The sequence below is a fragment of the Pelophylax lessonae genome, assembly GCF_965119305.1.
Source record: "Pelophylax lessonae genome assembly, chromosome: 8".
Taxonomy (NCBI): domain Eukaryota; kingdom Metazoa; phylum Chordata; class Amphibia; order Anura; family Ranidae; genus Pelophylax; species Pelophylax lessonae.
The window spans coordinates 250,407,645-250,429,897 of NC_138775.1; the positions used below are offsets into that span (position 1 = coordinate 250,407,645).

General features: G+C 41.4%; 1 protein-coding gene across 1 annotated transcript in view; it reads right to left on the reverse strand.

Annotated features, from left to right (window-relative positions):
* LOC309561366 (cytochrome P450 4B1-like) overlaps window positions 1-22,253 on the reverse strand; it is a 52,589-nt gene that overhangs the window by 3,657 nt on the left and 26,679 nt on the right. Inside the window, exons 6-11 of the mRNA XM_082265246.1 lie at window positions 18,868-19,019; window positions 17,820-17,926; window positions 12,822-13,012; window positions 7,151-7,284; window positions 821-885; window positions 163-245 (exon numbers count right to left, since the gene is read on the reverse strand). Coding sequence (XP_082121372.1) covers window positions 163-245; window positions 821-885; window positions 7,151-7,284; window positions 12,822-13,012; window positions 17,820-17,926; window positions 18,868-19,019 — 732 coding nt within the window. The remainder of the gene's footprint in view (window positions 1-162; window positions 246-820; window positions 886-7,150; window positions 7,285-12,821; window positions 13,013-17,819; window positions 17,927-18,867; window positions 19,020-22,253) is intronic.

A 22,253-nucleotide genomic window follows, 5' to 3' on the forward strand; every position in this document is an offset into this window, starting at 1 on the left:
TACTTTGTAATTTAAAAATAATATTGCATAAAAAAAGTCAGCGAAAAGCAAATGAAATTTTCAGGCAGTGAAAAAAAAAAAAAACGTTCAGCCTCCCTAAAATGTACCCGTCCCCCATGTGCAACTTGGAGCAATAAGATAACTGAGTTGATAGTTCCTTACCGTGGGCCTGCAGAGAACGGAAGGAAGGAATGAGGGTGTCTATCTGATGAGTTCTCCGGAGAAAATCGTAGTGGGTCAAACACCTAATTGACACAAAATACTCAGACATAACTTTGTAGGAATGTGTAAAGCACATTGGAGTGCTTCACTTCATAAGATAAGGCAAAACCTACGGTGAAACTCAGCCCAAAATTTATTGGGTTTGGATATCAGATGAAGTGTTAGGATCTCAGTCTGGTTTTTGTCATTGTCTAGGTCTCTGCTGGATAGGTTTCCCTTCATAAAATGCGTGGTCCCCATGATAGTAAGTGAGAGAGGAAATCTACCCAATAGGGACATAAACAGCAACAGAAACCAGACAGAAGCCAGGGTATGATTTATCCCAATCCCAATCCAAATTGTCACTGACATGAGTATACTGAATTTTTATACATATTAGCTGCACAAAGTTATTATTATACAATATTTTTGTTATAACCCTTTAAAAGGAATAGTTCAATTTTTGCCAAAGTTCACTTCTGAGCCTTTTTCAAGTGACTCATGATTCCAGAATATCTGAATATAAGCTTTACTTGAAAATCTTTTCGTGAACCCACTGTTCTGGAAGATGAAGGGGAATGAATGTGTTACCAAATAATATTATTGCTCAATACATCACCTCTGGGTCTTTCCAGAAAATAGTTGATCTGTTTATACAGTAAATGCTCAGGATAATCAATGAACCTGTAATGGATAAAGCAAATGTTATTTTATTACTCTGATCCTAAAACACCAACATTTCAATGATAACATTATATAATATATCAAAGTGAAGTTGCAAAAACATGAAATTAACACAAATAAATGTTGAGCAATTTTCTTGCAAAAAACAAAATTGAAATAATTCGTAAATAAAAAAACTGCATATATTCATTCACCCTATTTGAACACCAGTACCTAAAAAATTTAATGAAATTAAAAATGAATGGGTGAACCAAATGTCCAACACACTACTCAAATTGGATCCTCCCCGTGACGGTAAAAAAGGTTCCACCACCAAGTGTTATATTCTCCTCCAAGTCAAGGTTGTCTCCTTACAAGAATGTCTCCTTACCAGAATGATAGACCTCAACAGGTCAGCAGCACTTTTGGCTTACACCCAGCCAAGGCCTTTATTACAGGAGGGGGGTCAACGAACTGGTTGGATATCCTCAGGGTTAATCAGGCCAGTGGTTCCACTTCAAAGCCTTTTAAGATGTAATACTCCCCATAAAAGTAATAGAGATTTGCCAAAGTGTAAAACATATTAAGTTTTAATGGTATATAAAATCAATGCACTTACATTGTCACGAATAAACTCGCATATATAAAAAAGCGGGCTGGAAATATCTCACCCGTCCTTCTGGGAACACAGTAGCACGGTGACGTCAGAACATCGCTAACCCAGGGTCACCTGGTGTTTTGTATACAAGTATTTTTTGCTATGGCTCAAATTCTTCATTTATTCTACATATATTTACCATGTTTTTTAAACGATTATGTTTTTTTTAAATGTGTATATGGTGTCTTGAACATTTAGGGCCCTTTCACACGGGCGTTCCGCATGTCCGTAAATCATCCTATTTTTTTGCGGATGATATACGGACATAATGTATGTCAATGGCATTGCGGATGTCAGCAGGTGACCATCCGCTGACATCCGATTTTCTTCCTTTTAGTTCTGTTCCGTTTTTTGGAACGAAACAGAACCCTATTTTTGTTCCGTTTAAAAAACGGAAAGGATGCAAAATCGGATGTCAGCGGTGTCATCCGCTGACATCCGCAATGCCCATAGACATACATTATGTCCGTATATCATCTGCAAACGGATGGGACGATATGCGGACATAAGGAGTGGATGACACAAGTGTCATCCGCTCCGTGAAAAAAAAAAAGTGCCGGAACGGAACGCAATGCAGTCCGCTCCGTATGAAAGAGCCCTTAGTGAATGCATTTGTATAGAGCAAGCTTGTTCAGCAATTGATTACTTACAGCTAACTTTGGGCTATTTAAGAACCTAGTGCTAACAGGTTATGATTAAGCGATTCATTTCGGGAAACATGTCAACCACGCTCCTTTGATGTGTATCGTGAAGTCCCCTTGATTTACTTTGTTGAATGTTTTTATACATTAACGATCTCCTAGCAATTGGATGTATGGTCACTCAGCTCCTGATGGTGTAGATGGGTTTCGCTGCATTCTAATGCCAGGTCCCTGGCCCCAGGATCACTCCACCAGTAGGCAAGCAAGCAGTGGTTCGGTAGCAGATGAACCAGGCAGGGATAAAGCAAATGCATAGTTGAGGAACAATTCAAAGGTAACTAAGTGGTTACAGGATGGGCTCAAATAGAAATGTACCAAATGTCAATATGGCGCAAGTGGTGCAGCCTTGGCGGGGACTAACTACATTGATGGAAAGTACAATGTGGTCGAAATCCTCAGAAGAATCCAACCCAGCATATGTAATGCAGCACTTCTAAGAGATTGAAGAGATTTCTAAGCGGGAAACAGACAAAAAGAGTAAACTGCGCAGACTCAGTGTAGTGTGTGTGTGTAAACATTTATTAAAGGAAGACAATTAAAAACTCACATAAAGTAAGATGAAGTACGCTTATCGTGGTTCTCAGTTCGGGAAGACACCAAAGAAACTGTCACAATAGATAGACTTGATATGGTCTGGATGGCACCAGCAATAGCTAAGAGAGACAGCAAAGGGACACCAATCTAAGTGCAGCAAGGCGGGGAGGTGGATACAGCACACAATAATTGGCAACTCAGTGTGTTGAGGATCTCATGTATTACAGTCAATGGTGCATCTGGGAGAAGGAGGCATCCCAGATCCCAAGATGGAGCTGCTGCTGCAAGCAGTGCGGTACCATGGGTGACCAGGCTGGTCAGGACAGGAAGCAGCACCTGTGGATCGATGGAGCACATGTGAGGACAAGAAATTATGAAACAGAAAGTAATGTCAGGGGGTGGCAACATGTTTCAAAGCCAAAGCCTCTTTTTGAAGCCAACCAAGGTGGAGAGCTGGATACAGCACACAATATCTGGCAACTCAGAATGTGTAGATGATTTAATGCATTACAGTCATTGGTGCATCTGCAGCTGGCTTGAAAGCACATTCTTGAAAAAGAGGCATCGGCTTTAAAACACATTGCCACCCCCTGACCCCCCTTGCTGTCTCTCTTAGCTATTGCAGTTGCCATCCAGGCCATATACAGTGTATCCATTGTGACAGTTTTCTTGGTGTCTTCCCCAGCTGGGAATCCTTTTGAGAACCATGTAGGCATAACTCGTCTTACTTTATGTCAGTTGCCAATTGTCTCCTTTAATACATGTTTACAAACCTACTACGCTTAGCCTGTGCACTTTGCTCTTTTTTCTCAAGTAAAAATGTAGTTGAGGAACAAAATCACAGGTCAGAAACGAGTGGTAGTGAAGGTAAGGAGAGCTGCAGATATGCAAAAGGAGCAAGAAATCGGCTGGAGAAATCACAATAATCTGGCAAACAGGAAATGCAGAGACATGGTTTGAATCAGTAGGTCCATGGGAGGAGCAAAGCAAAGGTCCCGGAGAAACAAGAAACAAAGCAAGGTTGTCCAAAGAATCAGGCAAGGAGCTGTCTAGAATCTCAGGTGGCACAGTGAGAAGAACTACAGCCAGGCACTGCAGAAGTTCCAGATTCAGGTCAGGATCTTGACAAGCAGAAATGGCAATAGGCGCTTCAGGCACATTTAGAGGTAAAGGCACAGTAGTGGGTTCTGTGGTGGAGGGCACTGAAGTGCACATAGAACCCATTTGAACAGATGCTGTAACAATCGTGCATTCATTGATAAAAAATGTGACATGGATATTGGAAGCATTATGGAAATATGTAAGGTCCCAGCCCCATGCTGTGGAGCTGTATAAGATTTTGGAGAGGACGACGCTATAGTAATAAGGGTACCAAAATCGAAGTTTCAGGCATAATACCATCAGGGAAAACTGAAAAATCACTGCAATCAATAGAGATGAAAAGACATGTTGCATTGCATAGAGGAGAACGACTAGGCCCAAAGAGAGGCAGGGCTTTGTGTACTCACAAATCCAAGCAGTTTATGCTGATGTTACTTGCAGGCAGGCATACATGTTCAAATCAACTGTAGGCTGGCAGTGGAACAAAACCAGAGCATAAACAGTTAGGTACCTCCCAGTACTTTAGAGCAGCCAGCATAGCTCCCAACTGAATTCGAGGGACTGTCCCGGATTTGGAACAAAGTCCTTAGGTCCTTCTTTTCTCCTAATTTGTCCCTCATTTTGGTCTGATCTATATAGATGTACAGCATCTCACAAAAGTGAGTACACCCCTCACATTTTTATAAATATTTAATTATATCTTTTCATGTGACAACACCGAAGAAATGACACTTTGCTACAATGTAAAGTAGTGAGTGTACAGCTTGTATAACAGTGTAAATTTGCTGTCCCCTCAAAATAACTCAAGATCACCAATCCTTGTTTCCACAACAACCCAAATTTTTCAAAATCCAATTGTCATAGGGACAGAAAGTGAGGTGAAATCTTCTTAAAAGGGGTACAGACAGCAAAACAAATGTTACAGGGGTGTTAACCCTTCCCTATGCTATCTAAAAAATGTAAAAATTATTTTTTTTGGCTGAACAAATTCAACTTAAGAACAAACCTACAGACCCGATCTTGTTTGTTTGGAGACCAGACCGACTAATCTGAATTTTGGAGGAACACGCTGAGCCGATGTCCACATCTACCTGTCCAGCGGTTTCCACTACCATTCCCTAGTATTGGAGTGGGCCCCTCTGTGCGGGCTCCACACGTGCACTCACTTAACTCTTGAGCTTCCGTACCTCTGTACAGGATGGGAAACCTTTGTGGTGCAATCTGCTCCGGTAGCTATGGGAGACAGACCACTGGCAGAAGGAGTGCCGACAACACTGCTGTAAATCTTCTGGTACTATGGGTAACCACTTGTATGTTCACACTACTCCACTCCAAACTGATGTTTTCATACCACAATGTGTTTAACCACTTGCCGACCGCCGCACGACTATCTACGGCGGCGGTCAGCCCCTCACAGGCAAAGTGACGTAGGGCTACGTCACTAGCTTGTGAGGGTCTAGGGAGCGAGCGCGTGCCGCCAGAGGCGCGCTCCCGCTCCCGCGTGGTCACGGACCTGATGTCCGCCGGCCACTCTGCGATCGGCGGGGGAGAGGGAGAAAGTCAGGCAGCTTGTGTAAACAAGCTGCCTGTCATTCTCCCCTCTGTATGAGAGATGATCATATGGATCTACTATGTAGATCCGTTGATCACTCTGCATACAGCTGAAGCCACAGCCAATCACAGTTAGAATCACGCCCCTAGGGACACACACAGCCCCTCCCTCTCAAATAAAGTTAACCCCTTCACTACCAGTGTATTTTTACAGTAACAGTGCATATATATAGCACTGATTACTGTAGAAATGTCACTGGTAACCCCAAAAGTGTCAAAAATGTCAGTCTAGGGTCCGATCTGTCCGCCGCAATGTCGCAGTACCGCAAAAAAAAAAATCGCAGATCGCTGCCATTACGCGTTAAAAAAAAAAAAACAACAAAAATGACAAAAATCTTTCCCTTAGTTAGTAAACGCAATAACTTTTGCGCAAACCAATCAAAATACGCTTTTTGCGATTTTTTTTACCAAACATAGGTAGCATAAAACAAATTGGCCGAAAATGTTAAAAAATTTTGATTTTTACATTTTTTTGGGGGGAATTTCATATAAAAAAAAGGGGAAAATATTGCTATTTTTGCAAAATTTACGCTCTTTTTTTTATTTATAGCGCGTGATCAAAAAATCGCACAGGTGATCAAATACCGCCAAAAGAAAGCTCTGTTTGTGGGAAAAAAAGGACGTCAAATTCGTTTAGGTACAGAGTCGCACGACCGCCCAATTGTCCGTTAAAGTCACGCAGTGCCGAATCGCAAAATACCCCCTGGTCGTTTAGCAGCCAAATCCTCCGGGGCTTAAGTGGTTAAGACCCACTCGGTGAACTGTGTGTGCTGGTTACTTACAATACACCCCTTTCAGTAACTTCAGACCAGGCAGGGACAAAGTTTCCAATGCTTAACTTGGTAAACGTGCAAAAAATAAATATTTAACAGTCCAACAGGCAAGGCACAATACTTCCTAGATCGCTATCTAACACTGCAGGTAAAGTGCTGCCCTGGTATACCTGAAAAAGACGAGATGCATTTTTAGAGTTCATAGTCCTTCCAAGGCTCTCTCACGCAAGTGTAAATCCTTATAAGGCACATTCCAGCATTAGTGTCTTCAGGGTGAACCCCAGGTTTCGATAGCTTCCTATTCCTGTAGTGATAAGCAGTATCCTTCTGGATCTGTGGAGAGCTTTCACATGACTCTGGACCACGGTACCTTTTATATGTAAAAGGACCAGTGGGTTGGACACAACAAAATAACCTGCCAAAAAAGCAAAAGAACCGAGAAAGGTCTAAAGTCCTACCTTCCCGGCCCAGGGCAGCACCAAACTAACTGGCTAAAACTCCCATCCTGCTTACATGCATATTACAGTTATTTTCTACAGGCATTTTCTGGAGGCATTACAAGGAACATCAAGCATTTATACCAATCTGTGTTCCTGAGGAACTTACAATCTACTATTTCTACACACAAACAAGAACCAGTGCCAGTTTGGGTGGCCTAACCTGCTGATATGCATTTGGATTGTAGAAAAGAAACTGAGCCTCCAAAAAATCCATATATAAATAGAGGAAGAACACACAAACTCCATGCAGATAGTGTCCCAAGTGGGAATTGAACCCATGATCCCAGTGGTGCATGTGCTAAAAACTGTGCTGTAGGGCTGTTTCACATATACAGTAGTTACACCTCTGTTTGTACTACAACGTTTTGGGTATAATCCTAGCCTGAGGATGCAAAATGATTATCTTACCTTCTGGAAGGCTTCGCCCATCACAGAAAGTAATTGATTTAGCCAGCTTCCTTGCAACCCCGGGAACAGGAGGATAAAGACGCAAACATTCCTTAATGCACATAGTTGTGTAAGGTATCTTTCCAAGGTCGTCCCTAGTACAAAATGAACAAAGAAAATGTATATCATTCATATTTAATGTCAATAAATTCCCTGAAAGAAAAAAGAGATTCACAGGAAATCACACCATAAGCAACCACGGAGTTGGACAACTCCTCAATCTCTAGAAACAACCACACATATTGGGCATCAATCTTTCTTTATGCTTCACTGATACCTTTCAAAAAACACACTGTATAAAGTTTATGCAAAAATGAATCATTTAACCACTTCAAAACTGGGCACTTTCACCCTCTTCCTGCCTAGGCCAATTTTCATCTTTCAGAGCTGTCGCACTTTGAAATGACATTTGTGAGGTCATTCAACACTGCACCCAGATTACTTTTTATCATTTTTTGGGACAGATCAAGCTTTCTTTTGGTGGTATTTAATCACCACTGGATTTTTTTTTTTTTTATTGCTATACAAAATTAATAAACAAAAACGAAAGAAAAAATGAAAGTTTTGAAAAAAAAAAAAAGTTTTTCTTAGTTTCTGTTATAACATTTTGCAAATAAGTAATTTTTCTTCTTCACTGATGTGTGCTGATGAAACTGCACTAATGGCTACTGATAAGCTGCACTGATGAGGCGGCACTGGTGGGCACTGATAGGCAGCACTAATGGGCACTGATCATCAGTGTAAACATCGTGCTGACAGCTTTGTTGAATATCGACACTACTTTCCTTACACAGACACAGCGCATGAGGAAAGGAATGCCAATAACCACCGTCTGTTTACTAGTGATCAGCTGTGATCGGACACAGCTGATCACAGATCGGGGTAAAGGGACAATCACAGCTGATCGGACACAGCTGATCACATGGTAAAAGGACCTCTGGGATTGTCCCTTTACCCCGATCTGTGATCAGCTGTGTCCGAAAGGACACAGTAGTCATAGAGTACCCTGACGCACAGCCCAGGAGGTGGGCAGGGATCTGGGAGGACACCTTTGGTTGCCCTCCAGAACTATAGTACAGCACTGTAGTCATCTTTTGGCTAAAGATCGGTACCAAAATGGTTAATGTGCAGACTCGATAGAAATTTAAAGCGGAATTCCACTCAAAAGTGCAACTTCTGCTTATCTGTCTCCTCCCCCCCTCTGGTGCCACAATTGACACCTTTCAGGGGGGTGGGGGGAGCGGGTACCTATTTTTGACAGGTACCCTGTCCCCACTTTCGTTGGACCTCGCCGTGGCGAGGTTCGGCAGAAGTTCGCCCCCCTACTCCTCCCTCTGCTTCGTGGCCAACTACTGAGCGCATCGCAGCGCGCTTCACGCATGCACATTAGGGGCCCAGCCGTGAAGCCACAAGGCTTTACTGCCGGGTTCCCTTAACGGCAATGGCGGCGGCAGCACCCGACAGCCGATGGAACATCGGCTGCGGTGCGGACATTGTTGGACTCCAGGACAGGTAAATGTCCTAATATTAAAAGTCAGCAGCTACAGTATGTGTAGCTGCTGACTTTAAATTTTTGGAGGGGGGGGGGGGCGGAACTCCGCTTTAACAGTTAAGCTGGCAATAGATAGGTAGAATTTCTAGCAAAAATTCTTAGTGAGGAAGAAAATTCTAAGAAAGTTCCTTCATTTTTTTATGATTTAATTGGTGGGATAAAATCAACGTTTGTTCTTGACCACATTGAAGGGAAAATTCCAAGGAGTGGGATGGAAAATGTTTCTCGAACTAATGAATTTGTATGTGGTGTTTGTTTGGGAAAATCCATCAATTCCAAAATCAATTGTTAAAAGCAAACAAAATCTTTCAAACGAGAAGCAAAATGTTTAGAGAATGTTCTGAGAATTTTTGTATGATAAGCCTACATTTTTCCTAAGAATTTTTGTTTGAAAATTCTAGATTATCTGACGAATATTCATCCGTTGTTTGTTGCATGCTAGACTCATCCAAAGTGAAAAGGTTACTCAATATACAACATTATTCATACGACAAAATTCAAATTCAGAAGTGTTATAATGTGCTGAATTGTGTTGTATGTATTCTTTCGTTTCTGAACATGCGTAGTCATGCGAAAACCGGACATGATGTTCACATACGATAAAATTTTTTATAGCCTACACTTTCAGTTTTTGTCGTACTAAAAGTCGTAATCGGCTGTCGTAAACACTGTATTACCGATCAGAAAATTGTCAGATCGCTGGTTGTACGAAATTTTACTTCCCATTTTCTTATCGTGTGTACGCCCATTTAGACTTCAGTCTGTCAAGCGGCCCTGCTGTACATGTGGAAGCAAGTTTCCTGTTAATCCTTGGAGTTGCCTTTGGAGTCAGTCTCTTAGAATGGCGCCCAGGGCCGCTGATAGGGGGGGACCACCAGCCCTCTTGTAGGGGGGCCGAGCACACAGGGGGGCCAACACAGAGAGGGGGATTAGTGATGGACAACAAATACAGAAATCTTCCTCCAGCACCTGAATCTGATCTGTCCCTCTCCCTGCTATCAGCTTTTATCGGTTGAGAAAGAGACAGTCGTCCCTCACTAATCCCCCTCCCTTGTGTGGCCCCCCTCCCAGCACTTATCTCTGCTCAGGAGTTTATTTGTAAATTGTTACTTTGTTTCTCTCTCTCTGATCACTGAGCTCCAACTGCCCAGCCTGTATACTTTTCTCATCTGATCTTCTTTTTTATTTAACAGTTTTTTTTTTTTTAGATTTAGCAGGAATTATGCGAGTTATGTTATATTTGTGTCTGATAATAGTGATTTTGTTGTAGTTTTAGCTAAATATATCTTTAATATTTTCTTGGGGGGGGGGGGGCCCTGCCAGGTAGTCTGTACGGGGCCCCCGCGATTTCTAACAGCAGCCCTGATGGCGCTCATAGTATGATTGACAGACCTTATTATCCTTTTATTAGCCAGTTATCCTTCACAGACAATTTAGGCCAATCAAAAACAGAAGAAGCATTTTAAAGGCTGTGCTATGAAAAATTACCTTAAATGGAAAACTACTAGTTAACAACTGGAAACCAGTACTTGTCATGACAGAAAATATAAGAAATTGCTGCTATGCAAAATATGTGAGATGTACAGTACAAGCAAAAAATCTTATCTACAAAAAGATTTGAAAATCTCTCTAGCCAGATGGTATCATCACTTTCTCTGCTAGCTTAAATGAATACAGTGGTGTCAGCTCCCTGCTAACTGGGCAATGAAGTAGAAGCAGCACAATGATAAGATATGAGCTCTGATTCTCCCTCCCGTCAGCATGCGACTCGCTCCTTGTGCTGCCTGACCCTCTCCCAGTCTGAGTGCTGCTGTGCAGGGAAAGGCCAATATCAAGACAGATTCTGGTGCTTATTCTAGTTCAATGTAAAAAAAAAAACCCTACTGTTGGTATACATTTGTTAGCTCAACACTTCATATTCCTGTGATAAAAACAAATTTATGCAGCGCTAGCTTCAATAAAGTGATAAGTGCTGTGATATATAAACAATATTCAATAATTTATAAAGTGCATAAAAAGATCATATGCACAAAGTGCTAAGTGATAAAAAAATATGCAATATCCAATAAATTATAAAGTGCATGTATACACATAAGTGGTTAAATATACTCCAAAAGAATGTTCAATGCTTGAAACAAAAAGTCCTTAAAGTGATCCAATTAAGGTGCCAAGGTGCCAAAAAATATTCAGGTGCTTGCAAAGTGACAAGGTGCCCCTCAAGGTTCCCCACTCACCAGATTGCAGATAAATTAAGACCTTCAAGATTATTGCACATTGCCCAGGATCTTTAAGGACCAGAACTTCTCCTGTGTAGCCTTCACACTTGTTGGGTCAGCTTCCGCAAGCATGTAAAAAAATATATATAGCATGTACAAGGAACTCGTGCGGCGCCGCTCTCGGCGTGCGTTCCACACACAGGAAGTTCCTGACCGGAAGTGACGTTCGTTTTGGTCCGCAACCGGAAGTGCGTCAACGCGTTTCGCCGTCAATACAGCGTCTTCAAAGACATCACTTCCTGTTAGCGGAGGCTTTTTATACATGCTTGCGGAAGCTGACCCAACAAGTGTGAAGGCTACACAGGAGAAGTTCTGGGCAATGTGCAATAATCTTGAAGGTCTTAATTTATCTGCAATCTGGTGAGTGGGGAACCTTGAGGGGCACCTTGTCACTTTGCAAGCACCTGAATAAATATTTTTTGGCACCTTGGCACCTTAATTGGATCACTTTAAGGACTTTTTGTTTCAAGCATTGAACATTCTTTTGGAGTATATTTAACCACTTATGTGTATACATGCACTTTATAATTTATTGGATATTGCATATTTTTTATCACTTAGCACTTTGTGTATATGATCTTTTTATGCACTTTATAAATTATTGAATATTGTTTATATATCACAGCACTTATCACTTTATTGAAGCTAGCGCTGCATAAATTCGTTTTTATCACATTTTCCTAAGAATTTTCTTAGAGTCTGCAGCAGCTGCTCATTACCTCACTTATATCAATAATTTTCACGTTGTGTAGCGCGGGTTTAATTTTGTTTTTTCACTTCATATTCCTAATATGTGCCTGTTGTGCCATGTAATTGTATGGGAAAGTCTCCAGTTCTCTTTGTATTGCTTCCTTTCTGTGAAATCCCTGGTGTTCCTGCCAGTCCCTCTGCTTTCCTATTAAAAACTGACCACACTAATGGAACTTTTCCACTGCAAGTACCGGCTCTGCTCTACTCGGCCCGGTTTGCTTCTCCACTGCTGGTACCGCATGGTACGGTGTTGGAACGGTTCGGTACGGTACGGTATGGTTTGCTTTTCCACTGAAGTAGTACTAAAGTTAAGTGGGTGGGATAACAACGGGGTGGGTGGGATTCCCTGACCAATCAGTGGCTAGAAGTGACTGCATGCAAAGGATTGTGGGATATGGTACCAGTTTGGTACCTGTTGGAACCACAATCGAGTAGGTACTGTTCTTTCAGAGCCGTACCGTACCGCACCGTTCGGTTCCATGCAGTGGAAAAGTGCCGCCGTACCGTACCGTACCGTACCGAACCGTTCCGACACTATACCATGCGGTACCAGCTGTGGAAAAGCACAAAAGCGTGCCGAACCGTTCAGTTCCATGCAGTGGAAAAGCGCCATAAGCAGGAGAACACATCGTGGTCAGTTTTGTAGCTATTCTGGGAACTCAGTGTACTCTCTTCCAATGATCAGACTTGTCCTACACACCACCCTGCACAACCATTTACTGGGAAGCTCAGTGTGATGCTGTTTCTCCTCCCCCAGGTCTTATGCAGCTGAGAACAGAGTGAATGTGATTTGAAAGGTATTTATAGTTTTCTTTTTATATCTATACAAACATGTTTTGCCTTTCATTTCTATTTTAAACTGAACGGGTTGTTTTACAAGGTGATCATTTACAATCACTTTAAATGGTGTTCTCTATTATCTGTTAGGAGTCCAGCGACTTAAAGTGGTCAGTAATGGTGGCCTCTATGTTTCTCTTATAATCAGCTTCCCTAAATAGAACTGTAGTCCCTTAGCTTATAGTAATAAAAATAATTTATTTGAGCCAATTCCTACCATTCCATGGTGTCCCGATCTCCCAGCACCTCATTGATCTCCTCCCGACATTTTTCCTGATGTTCTGGATATTTGGCCATACAGTAGAATATCCAGGAGATCCCACTGGCCGTTGTATCGTGTCCCTCAAACATGAAGGTGTCCACCTCTGCACGCAGGTCCTCGTCAGACAAACCCTGACCGTTCTCATCCTACAAACACACAGCTAATTCATCACTTATTTACATTTTAGCTTCTAATTCTTACTTAGAATGAAGAAGCACGTTGAAAAATTGTTAAAAACATTTTTTTTACCACAATTTAATGAGCTTTTTTACTTTATTCTATATGCACTTACGTCAGTTTCGATCTATTAATGTGCCTTTCCAGGAAAAATTAGAGCCTATAATAAATGTACTTGTTTTTCAGTACAAAAGCACATCAATGTGGTGCATGCAGAAGTATAAAGTTATCAACAATGAAATAATACAAATTACAAACACTACATTTATTTTATTGCACATTAAAACAGAAGAAGGGGCAGCCATGTAAGTAATTGAGAAAAACTGCAGTGCTGGCAATCTAACCCAGGGATCTTGCAAACAGGAGGGTAAAGCACAGGAATGCCCTAATCAGCAAGTTGTTGCTTCTTCACCATCCAATCGGAATCTAAGACAGACTAAGGGACTCAGGGCCGGTGCTACCATGGAGGTAGCACAGGCAGCCGCATAGTGCACCAGGCTAAGGGGGGGGGGGGGGTGCTAAAATGCCCCTTCGCCTCTCTACACAGACTCCTGTGCTCCATGTACCAAACTCTGAACACTATCCCCACCCTCCATGCACCCATTCCAGATCCATTTGCGTTTCTCTGGTGCCTCTTCTGCTTACCCATAGTATTTACTCCCCTCTCCTCCCCCACAACTCTGCCTTGTCTCCTCTAAATCTTTCTTTCCAGCAGTGGCAGGAACTTCAGGGGTTGCAATTGCTCCAAGGGGGGCCGTGCGGCCGCCATGGCAGGCAACTGCAAACACCTGCTATTTGTCCCAAGCGTCAGCCGTTCTTAAAGGGCGGCAGCCAACAGCCGACAGCTTGTTTTTCAGATACCGGTGCTGGAGTCTGACTGCTCTTCTCATGTCACCCCATAAGCTGCTGCTAGCAGAGAGTGAGCTTTTCTTCTTCCTCCATAATTATGTAAAAAAACCCTCATAATGTGACTTTTAACGGCAACAAATAGTCTTGCATAGAAAATTGTAACTTTGAGTGAATTATTAAAATTATACAAAATCTTTATTGTTGTTACAAAAATATAAAAAGGTATATACATTACTCAATATTAAAATGATTATTAAAAAATTCCTAGATATTTTATATATATGCTCAGATTTCCAATTGATGTCACCAAAGAGGAAATTCAAGTGATGAATATCAACGCGTTTCAAAATGTAATTTCTTTTCTTCTTCTTCAAGGAAGCATGAACATATTAGGAAAAGGAGTTACTTTCTAAAATAAGAATATACCAATTAGAAAATATTACATACCGTATATTGCATCTGGTACAATTTTATACCTGTATAGAAGTAGCTAGGCGTTTAGGTGAATAATCTGTCCAATTTTATAAACATTTCATAAAATAATTTTTTTTTAAATTGTACCAGATGCAATATATGTAATATTTCTAATTGTTATGTTCCTTTTTTTAAGAAAGTAATTCCTTTTCCTAATATGTTCATGTACCCTTGAAGAAGAAAATAAAAATAAATTAAATTTGGAAACACATTGGGCATTTATCACTTGAATTTTCTCTTTGGTGACATCAATTGGAAATGCGCGTACTATATAAAATCTAGGAATTTTGCAATCATTTTAATATTGAGTAATGTATATAGCTTTTATATTTTTGTAACAACAATAAAGATTTTGTATAATTTAAACAATTCACTTGAAGGTTACAATTTTCTGTGCAAGACTATTTGTTGCCATTAAAGGTCCCATTATGAGGGGTTTTTCTCCAGAATTCTACAGTTTAGGGATGTTGGTAACTGTCAGCTACTTTCTTCATTCTCCATAGTCCCAAGCCCAGGACCGGACAGCTCCCCCCAAGGAGGAGGAGGGTGTGTGACATTCGTTGTGAGGGTTCTTGGCTGCTACTTGGCTGTAGCAGGCGAGGGTCATCAAGTCTGGGGACATAAAGTATCTCACAAAAGTGAAAATGGCTAATTGGGCTCAATTTGGACATTTTCACTTAGGGGTGTACTCACTTTTGTTGCCAGTGGTTTAGACATTAATGTCTGTGTGTTGAGTTATTTTGAGGGGACAGCACATTTTTGTAAAATATTTTATTATATCTTTTCATGTGACAACACTGAAGAAATGACACTTTGCTACAATGTGTAAATTTGCTGTCCCCTCAAAATAACTCAACACAGCCGTTAATGTCTAAAGCACTGGCAACAAAAGTGAGTACACCCCTAAGTGAAAATATCCAAATTGGGCCCAATTAGCCGTTTTCGCTCCCCGGTGTCATGGGACTCGTTAGTGTTACAAGGTCTCAGGTGTGAATGGGGAGCAGGTGTGTTAAATTTGTTGTTATCGTTCTCATTCTCTCATACTGGTCACTGGAAGTTCACAATGGCACCTCATGGCAAAGAACTCTCTGAAGATCTGAAAAAAAAATTGTTGTTCTACATAAAGATGGCCTAGGCTATAAGAAGATTGCCAAGACCCTGAAACTGAGCTGCAGCATGATGGCCAAGACCATACAGTGGTTTAACAGGACAGGTTCCACTCTGAGCAGGCTTCACAATGGTGGACCAAAGAAAGAAGTTGAGTGTATGTGCTCAGCATCATATCCAGAGGTTGTCTTTGGGAACTAGACATATGAGTGCTGCCAGCATTGCTGCAGAGGTTGAAGGGGTGGGGGGTCAGCCTGTCAGTGCTCAGACCATACGCCACACACTGCATCAAATTGGTCTGCATAGCTGTTGTCCCAGAAGAAAGCCTCTTCTAAAGATGATGCACAAGAAAGCCTGCAAACAGTTTGCTGAAGACAAGCAGACTAAGGACATGGATTACTGGAACCATGTCCTGTGGTCTGAGGAGACCAAGATAAACTTATTTGGTTCAGATGGTGTCAAGCACATGTTGCGGCAACCGGGGGAGGAGTACAAAGACAAGTGTGTCTTGCCTACAATCAAGCATGGTGGTGGGAGTGTCATGGTCTGGGGCTACAAGAGTGCTGCCAGCACTGGGGAGCTACAGTTCATTGAGGGAACCATGAATGCCAACATGTACTGCGACATACTGAAGCAGAATATGATCCCCCTCCTTTCGGAGACTTGGCCGAAAGTATCAGTATTCCAACATGATAACGACCCCAAACACACCTCCAAGACGACCACTGCCTTGCTAAAGCAGCTGAGGGTAAAGGTGATGGACTGGCCAAGCATGTCTCCATACCTAAACCCTATTGAGCATCTGTGGTGCATCTTTAAATGGAAGGTGGAGGAGCGCAAGGTCTCTAACATCCACCAGCTCCATGATGTCGTCATGGAGGAGTGGAAGAAGAGTTCCGTGGCAACCTGTGAATCTCTGATGAACTCCATGTCCAAGAGGGTTAAGGCAGTGCTGGAAAACAATGGCGGCCACACAAAATATTGACACTTTGGGCCCAATGTGGATGTTATCACATAGGGGTGTACTCACTTTTGTTGCCAGCAGTTTAGACATTAATGGCTGTCACTACTTTACATTGTAGCAAAGTGAGATGCTGTATATGTTTGTGTGCTCCATAGCCCATGCAGTGTATAGGGAATATGGCAGTTTCCCAGTCAGCACAGCTCACACTTGGCACTGATGGAGGTAGTGGGACAAATGCAATTATTTACAACATACTTGCCAAACAAGTTACATTAAATGCAAGATTCTTTTTTATGTCAAGATGCTATAGCTCAGCTACATCTCTCATGGTCCAGCGCAAGACACCATCAGACTTGATCAGTATTAACAATGTAAAAGTGGAATTCCTCACAACAAGGTACAAGGAAGGGGGGAAAGTTTGTTTTTTTTGCACAAGGGATCCACCTATAGGGATCAACCTGAAGGACCTTGCACTGATGCCGACTACAGGCTTTAATTAGAAGTGCGGGCAGTTTGCGATGCGAGAGTTGGGGGACATATGCAGCAGGCTTAAAGTGGTAGTAAACCGCAGCCATGGCAAAAAATTTAAAAATGCAAGGCAATGGCATAATGTGCTAATATGCATTATATACTAGCACATTATGAAAGACTTACCTTAGAACAAAGCTCTCCAGCGGTGCATTGTCACCGCTGACAGGACTTCTATCTTCACCCAGTCTTTCTTCTGGGTTTGCAGGCTCTGGCAGCTTGAATGGCTGAGCCGTGATGACATCAATCCCGCACATGGGTGCCGTAGTCGCAACCATGGCACAGCAATCTGAAGAAATGGCACAGGCATGCCATTTCTTCAGAGCACATGCGCCTGTGGCATCATTGGCTGCCAAAAAAGTAAACCTCTCCTAAGCTGTGCACCTAAATATTTCTTGTGCTCCAGCCAATCCCTGGGGAGGTGTGCCCAGAAGGTGGTTGGAGAGGGATATAAAAAGTCTTGAAGTGGTAGTGTGGTATTAAACTCTTAACATTTATTAATAGGAGATATTAATCTTACCTACAGGTAAGCTTTATTTTAAGCTCACTTGTAGGTGAAAATCACAAAGCGAACTTTACTACCACTTTAAGGCTGTTTAGGCAGCCATCTAAAATGCACCTTCGCCTAAGTAGACAAAAATCCTTGCACCAGCCCTGAAGTGACTACGGTACATAAACCTGAGGTATGGTCCTGGTTATACTGTCTGTCAGGGATCACAAGGCTAAAAATACTACAAATCTATTGTCAGACAAAGCAGATTGCACATATGTAATTTAACCATCTACTGGCCTTGATCTTGAATGTAACGTGAATAGATACACATCTAACATTCACACTACTTCTAACATCTTACCTTTGCACACAGGAGAATATCAAGAAAATCAAGATGTCTTTTTTGGCTGATTTTGTCCAACTCCTTCTCACATTTTAGCAATTCTTTTCTTTGTTTGATTACTTTTTCTAGAATGGAAAAAAAAAAACATTTTAGTTTCACAAATATATTATCTCTCTCTTCTCTCTGATTATATATATATATATATGTATAAAAAATATATAATATAATAATATAATATATTTTAGTAGGTCCAACTGAACGGTCTGAAGGGGAGGATAACACGTCGGGGTGGCTGAGCTGGTTACATTTTACCATGCATGTATTTTAGGGGATTAGTTCCCCAGAAATTTTTTAACGATGAATTGTAATAACATTTCTGTTTTTATTAATAGGACTCTCTAAATTGCCTTCTGTGAAAAGGTTTCAGCACCGTTTATAATCTCATTTATCTTTCATTTTGTTTAATCCTATACATACTACTATACACACACACACACACAAAGTATATCTAAACACGCAAGTTCCCTGTTAAATTGTCGTATGTTGCACAGCTGCCTATTTATATCTCTGTTCCTTACCACATCTTACCATGCAAGACCAACTTCATCCTGCCACAATGCCATGATCTTTACCACCTTGATGCAATTTTATGTTACCAGCACCAATGGAGTCAATCCCATGTCTCAGCCTATACAGCTAGACATGCTCTTTTAAGGAATGATCCCTCTACAAATCTCATTTTGGCCACCCCTACACCTCCATAGCCCCCTGTAGTGCTTTATGACACGTGCAGCTGTGCAGGCAGAATTGCTCACCTTTACTCCAACACAGGCTTCCCTACATACATCATATTTACCACTTGCCCACAGGGCACTTATAAACCCTTCCTAACCAGACCAATTTTCAGCTTTCAGTGCTCTCACACTTTGAATGACAATTACTCAGAAAAAGGATAGGCCCTATATAATGGAGCCAGAGTGAATGGACTGTTGTGATTGCTGGTCTCTGCACTGTTTGGGGAATGATATATATATATATAACACATGCTGTACATCTAAAATCTTACCTGTATGCTGATGTGCTATCCTTTGTGCCTTTCGAAAGCGAAATCCCTGGGGGCTGAGGTAGTAAATGGTGTCACTATGATAGAGAAAGTTGCGGAACCTGTGATCAACCTGGTAGGACAGCTGAAAGACTGCCTTAATGTAGTCATTGTCACTTGAAAAAAGGAAAAAAAGAATAAATATTAGTGTAACATTAAGACTGGAATGCCACCACGTCACCACTTGCTGTCCGCCCCATAGCAGTTTTACTGCTACAGGGCCGCAGCTGTGCGCCATATCACTCATATATACAGTATCTCACAAAAGTGAGTACACCCCCCACATTTTTGTAAATATTGTATTATATCTTTTCATGTAACTGTCTTCCTTCGGAGACTGGGCCGCAGGGCAGTATTCCAACGACCCTAAACAAACCACCAAGATGACCACTGCCTTGCTAAAGAAGCTGAGGGTAAAGGTGATGGACTGGCCAAGCATTTCTCCAGACCTAAACCCTATTGAGTATCTGTGGGGCATCCTCAAACAGAAGGAGGAGGAGCGCAAGGTCTCTAACATCCACCAGCTCTGTGATGTCGTTATGGAGGAGTGGAAAAGGTGAACTCCATGCCCAAGAGAGTTAAGGCAGTGCTGGAAAATAATGGTGGCCACACAAAATATTGACAATTCGCCCAATTTGGACATTTCACTTAGGGGTGTACTCACTTTTGTTGCCAGCAGTTTAGACATTAATGGCTGTGTTGAGTTATTTTGAGGGGACAGCAAATTTACACTGTTATACAAGCTGTACACTCACTACTTTACATTGTAGCAAAGTGTCATTTCTTCAGTGTTGTCACATGATAAGATATAATAAAATATTTACAAAAATGTGAGGGGTGTACTCACTTTTGTGAAATAGTGTATACACGATCCGGCTCTTCCAGGTAGGGGGCGCACATGTACACCGCAGGCGGCTCGCTGCCACTGTGATTATGCACAGCGGGAGCCAATCAGTGGGTACCGCAGACTTGATTTCCGCCATCATCTGCCGATCATTCGGTACAGAGGCAGAACGGCAGGGACAAAGATCCATGTCTTCCCTTAGTAAAAGCAACTCCCACACAGTACAGAATCACTGGCTAGACACACAGTTAACCCTTTGATTGGCCCTGATGTTAACCCCTTCCCAGCCAGTCTTATTAGTACAGTGACATTGCATATTTTTTTTTAGCACTGATCACTGCATTTGTGTCACTGGTCCCCAGAAAGTGCCAAATGTGTCAATTAGTGTCAGAATATCGGTCACAATATCGCAGTCCCCTATAAGTTGCTGTTTAACGTCATTACTCATTACTGATAAAAAAAATAAATTAAAAAATAAATTAAAATATTCCATAGTATGTAGATGCTACAACTTTTGTGCAAACCAATCAATATACGCTTATTGGGATTTTTTCTTACCAAAAATATGTAGCAGAATACATATTGGCTTAAATTGATGAAGAAATTCGATTTTTTTCAATTTTTTTATTGGATGTTTATAGCAGAAAATAAAAACTATTGTTTTTTCTAAATTGTCGGTCTTTTTTTGATTATAGCGCAAATAATTAAAAACGCAGAGGTGATCAAATATGACCAAAATAAAGCTCTATTTGTGAGAAAAAAAAAGACATACATTTTGATTGGGTACAGCGCCGCATGTCCGTGCAACTGTCAGTTAAAGCAACGCAGTGCCATATCGCAAAAAATGGCCTGGTCAGGAAGAGTGGGTAAATCTTCTGCAGGTCAAGTGGTTTAACTGCATTTAGGGTGCGTCCTAAACACACTTGATGCCCTTGATGTTTGTTGACGTGTTTTTTAACACGTGCATTGATGTGGGTTTCTTGTGTTTATTTACAGCAGAAGCCAAAATACTTTTGCTTCCTAAAAGCTAGTTCACACTAGAAGAAAATCGGCGAACATTTTCATCCAAAGAATTTTCGTACGTTTTTCATATAGTGTGTACAGAATTTTCTACAGATGATTCCGAATTTTCATACGAAAATTCTTGAAGGGACAAAGTCCAAAATTTTTCTCGTACGGGAAAAAAACGAACGATTTTCGTTTAATGTGTACCATTTTCGTACGATTTTTGTACAAGAAAAATCAGAAAAGAAAGACTGCGCATGATCAGAAACAATAAACAACAAAAAAAGCCTTCGTCATACGAGAATTTTTTATATGAATGTTCATAAGAAAATTCTTTCATCGGTTTCGATTTGCTGTGACACAACGAGAAACATAGGACAATCGTTCGCCAGATTTTCTTTTTTTTTTTTCTTCAAAATTCTACAAACAATACCCCATAAAGGCAATGTGAAAGAAGTTTGTTTGAAATCTTTGCAAATTTATTAAAAATAAAAAATTGAAAATAAAATCACATGTACAAAAGTGTTCACAACCTTTGTCATGACGCTTAAAATCTAGCTCAGGAGCATCCTGTTTCCACTGACCATCCTTGAGATGTTTCTACAACTTGATCGGAGTCCACCTGCATATTTTTTTATACATACTGTGATTCTGTACTCGTCAAATATGCTGCAGAAATCTCCCTGCACTAAGTCTGGCTGTAGCCATTTTAACTGTGGGCAGCTGAAGCTGCTGAATGTTCACTTCCTGGATTTTACAGACACACACACACACATATATATATACACACATTTATGTACAGACAGACACACTCACACCACTGCTTGCCTGCACATTTCCCCTCATTCTCTTTCTTTCCTCTTTCCCCTCTGCAGTCTCCTGTTATCTCCACCCTCATCCAGCCCCCTCCAGCTTTGCAGCTCTCATTGGCTGTCCTATGACTTCTCTCACCCTCCCTTGCTGGGAAACGCTCTCAAGAGTTGGGAGAGAGAGAGAGAGAGAGCTGTGCATGATGTCATTAGCCCCTAGGCAAATTACCAGACAAGAAAGAGGAAGTGGTCTGTACAAGGTATTTACTGGCAGAAAAAAAAAAAATACTATCCAAAATTAAAACAGCAAGGGCCGAGGATTTAATAGATGGAAAGATGAAAAATGACTGAAGGTCCGCTTTAACATTGAATGTCAGAGCACAAACCAAGCCATGAAGTCTAAGGAATTGTCTGTAGACCTCTGAGACAGGATTGTATCGAGGTACAGAAAAATTTCTGCAGCATTGAAGGTCCCAGTGAGCACAGTGGCCTCCATCATCCGTAAATGAAAGAAGTTTGGAACCACCAGGACTGTTCCTTTAGTGGGCCCCCAGGCCAAACTGAGCGATCGGGGGAGAAGGGCCTTATTCGGGGAGGTGACCAAGAACCAGATGGTCAGTCTGACAGAGCTCCAGCATTTCTCTGTGGAGAGGAGAACTTTTCAGAACAATCATCATGTCTGCAGCACTCCA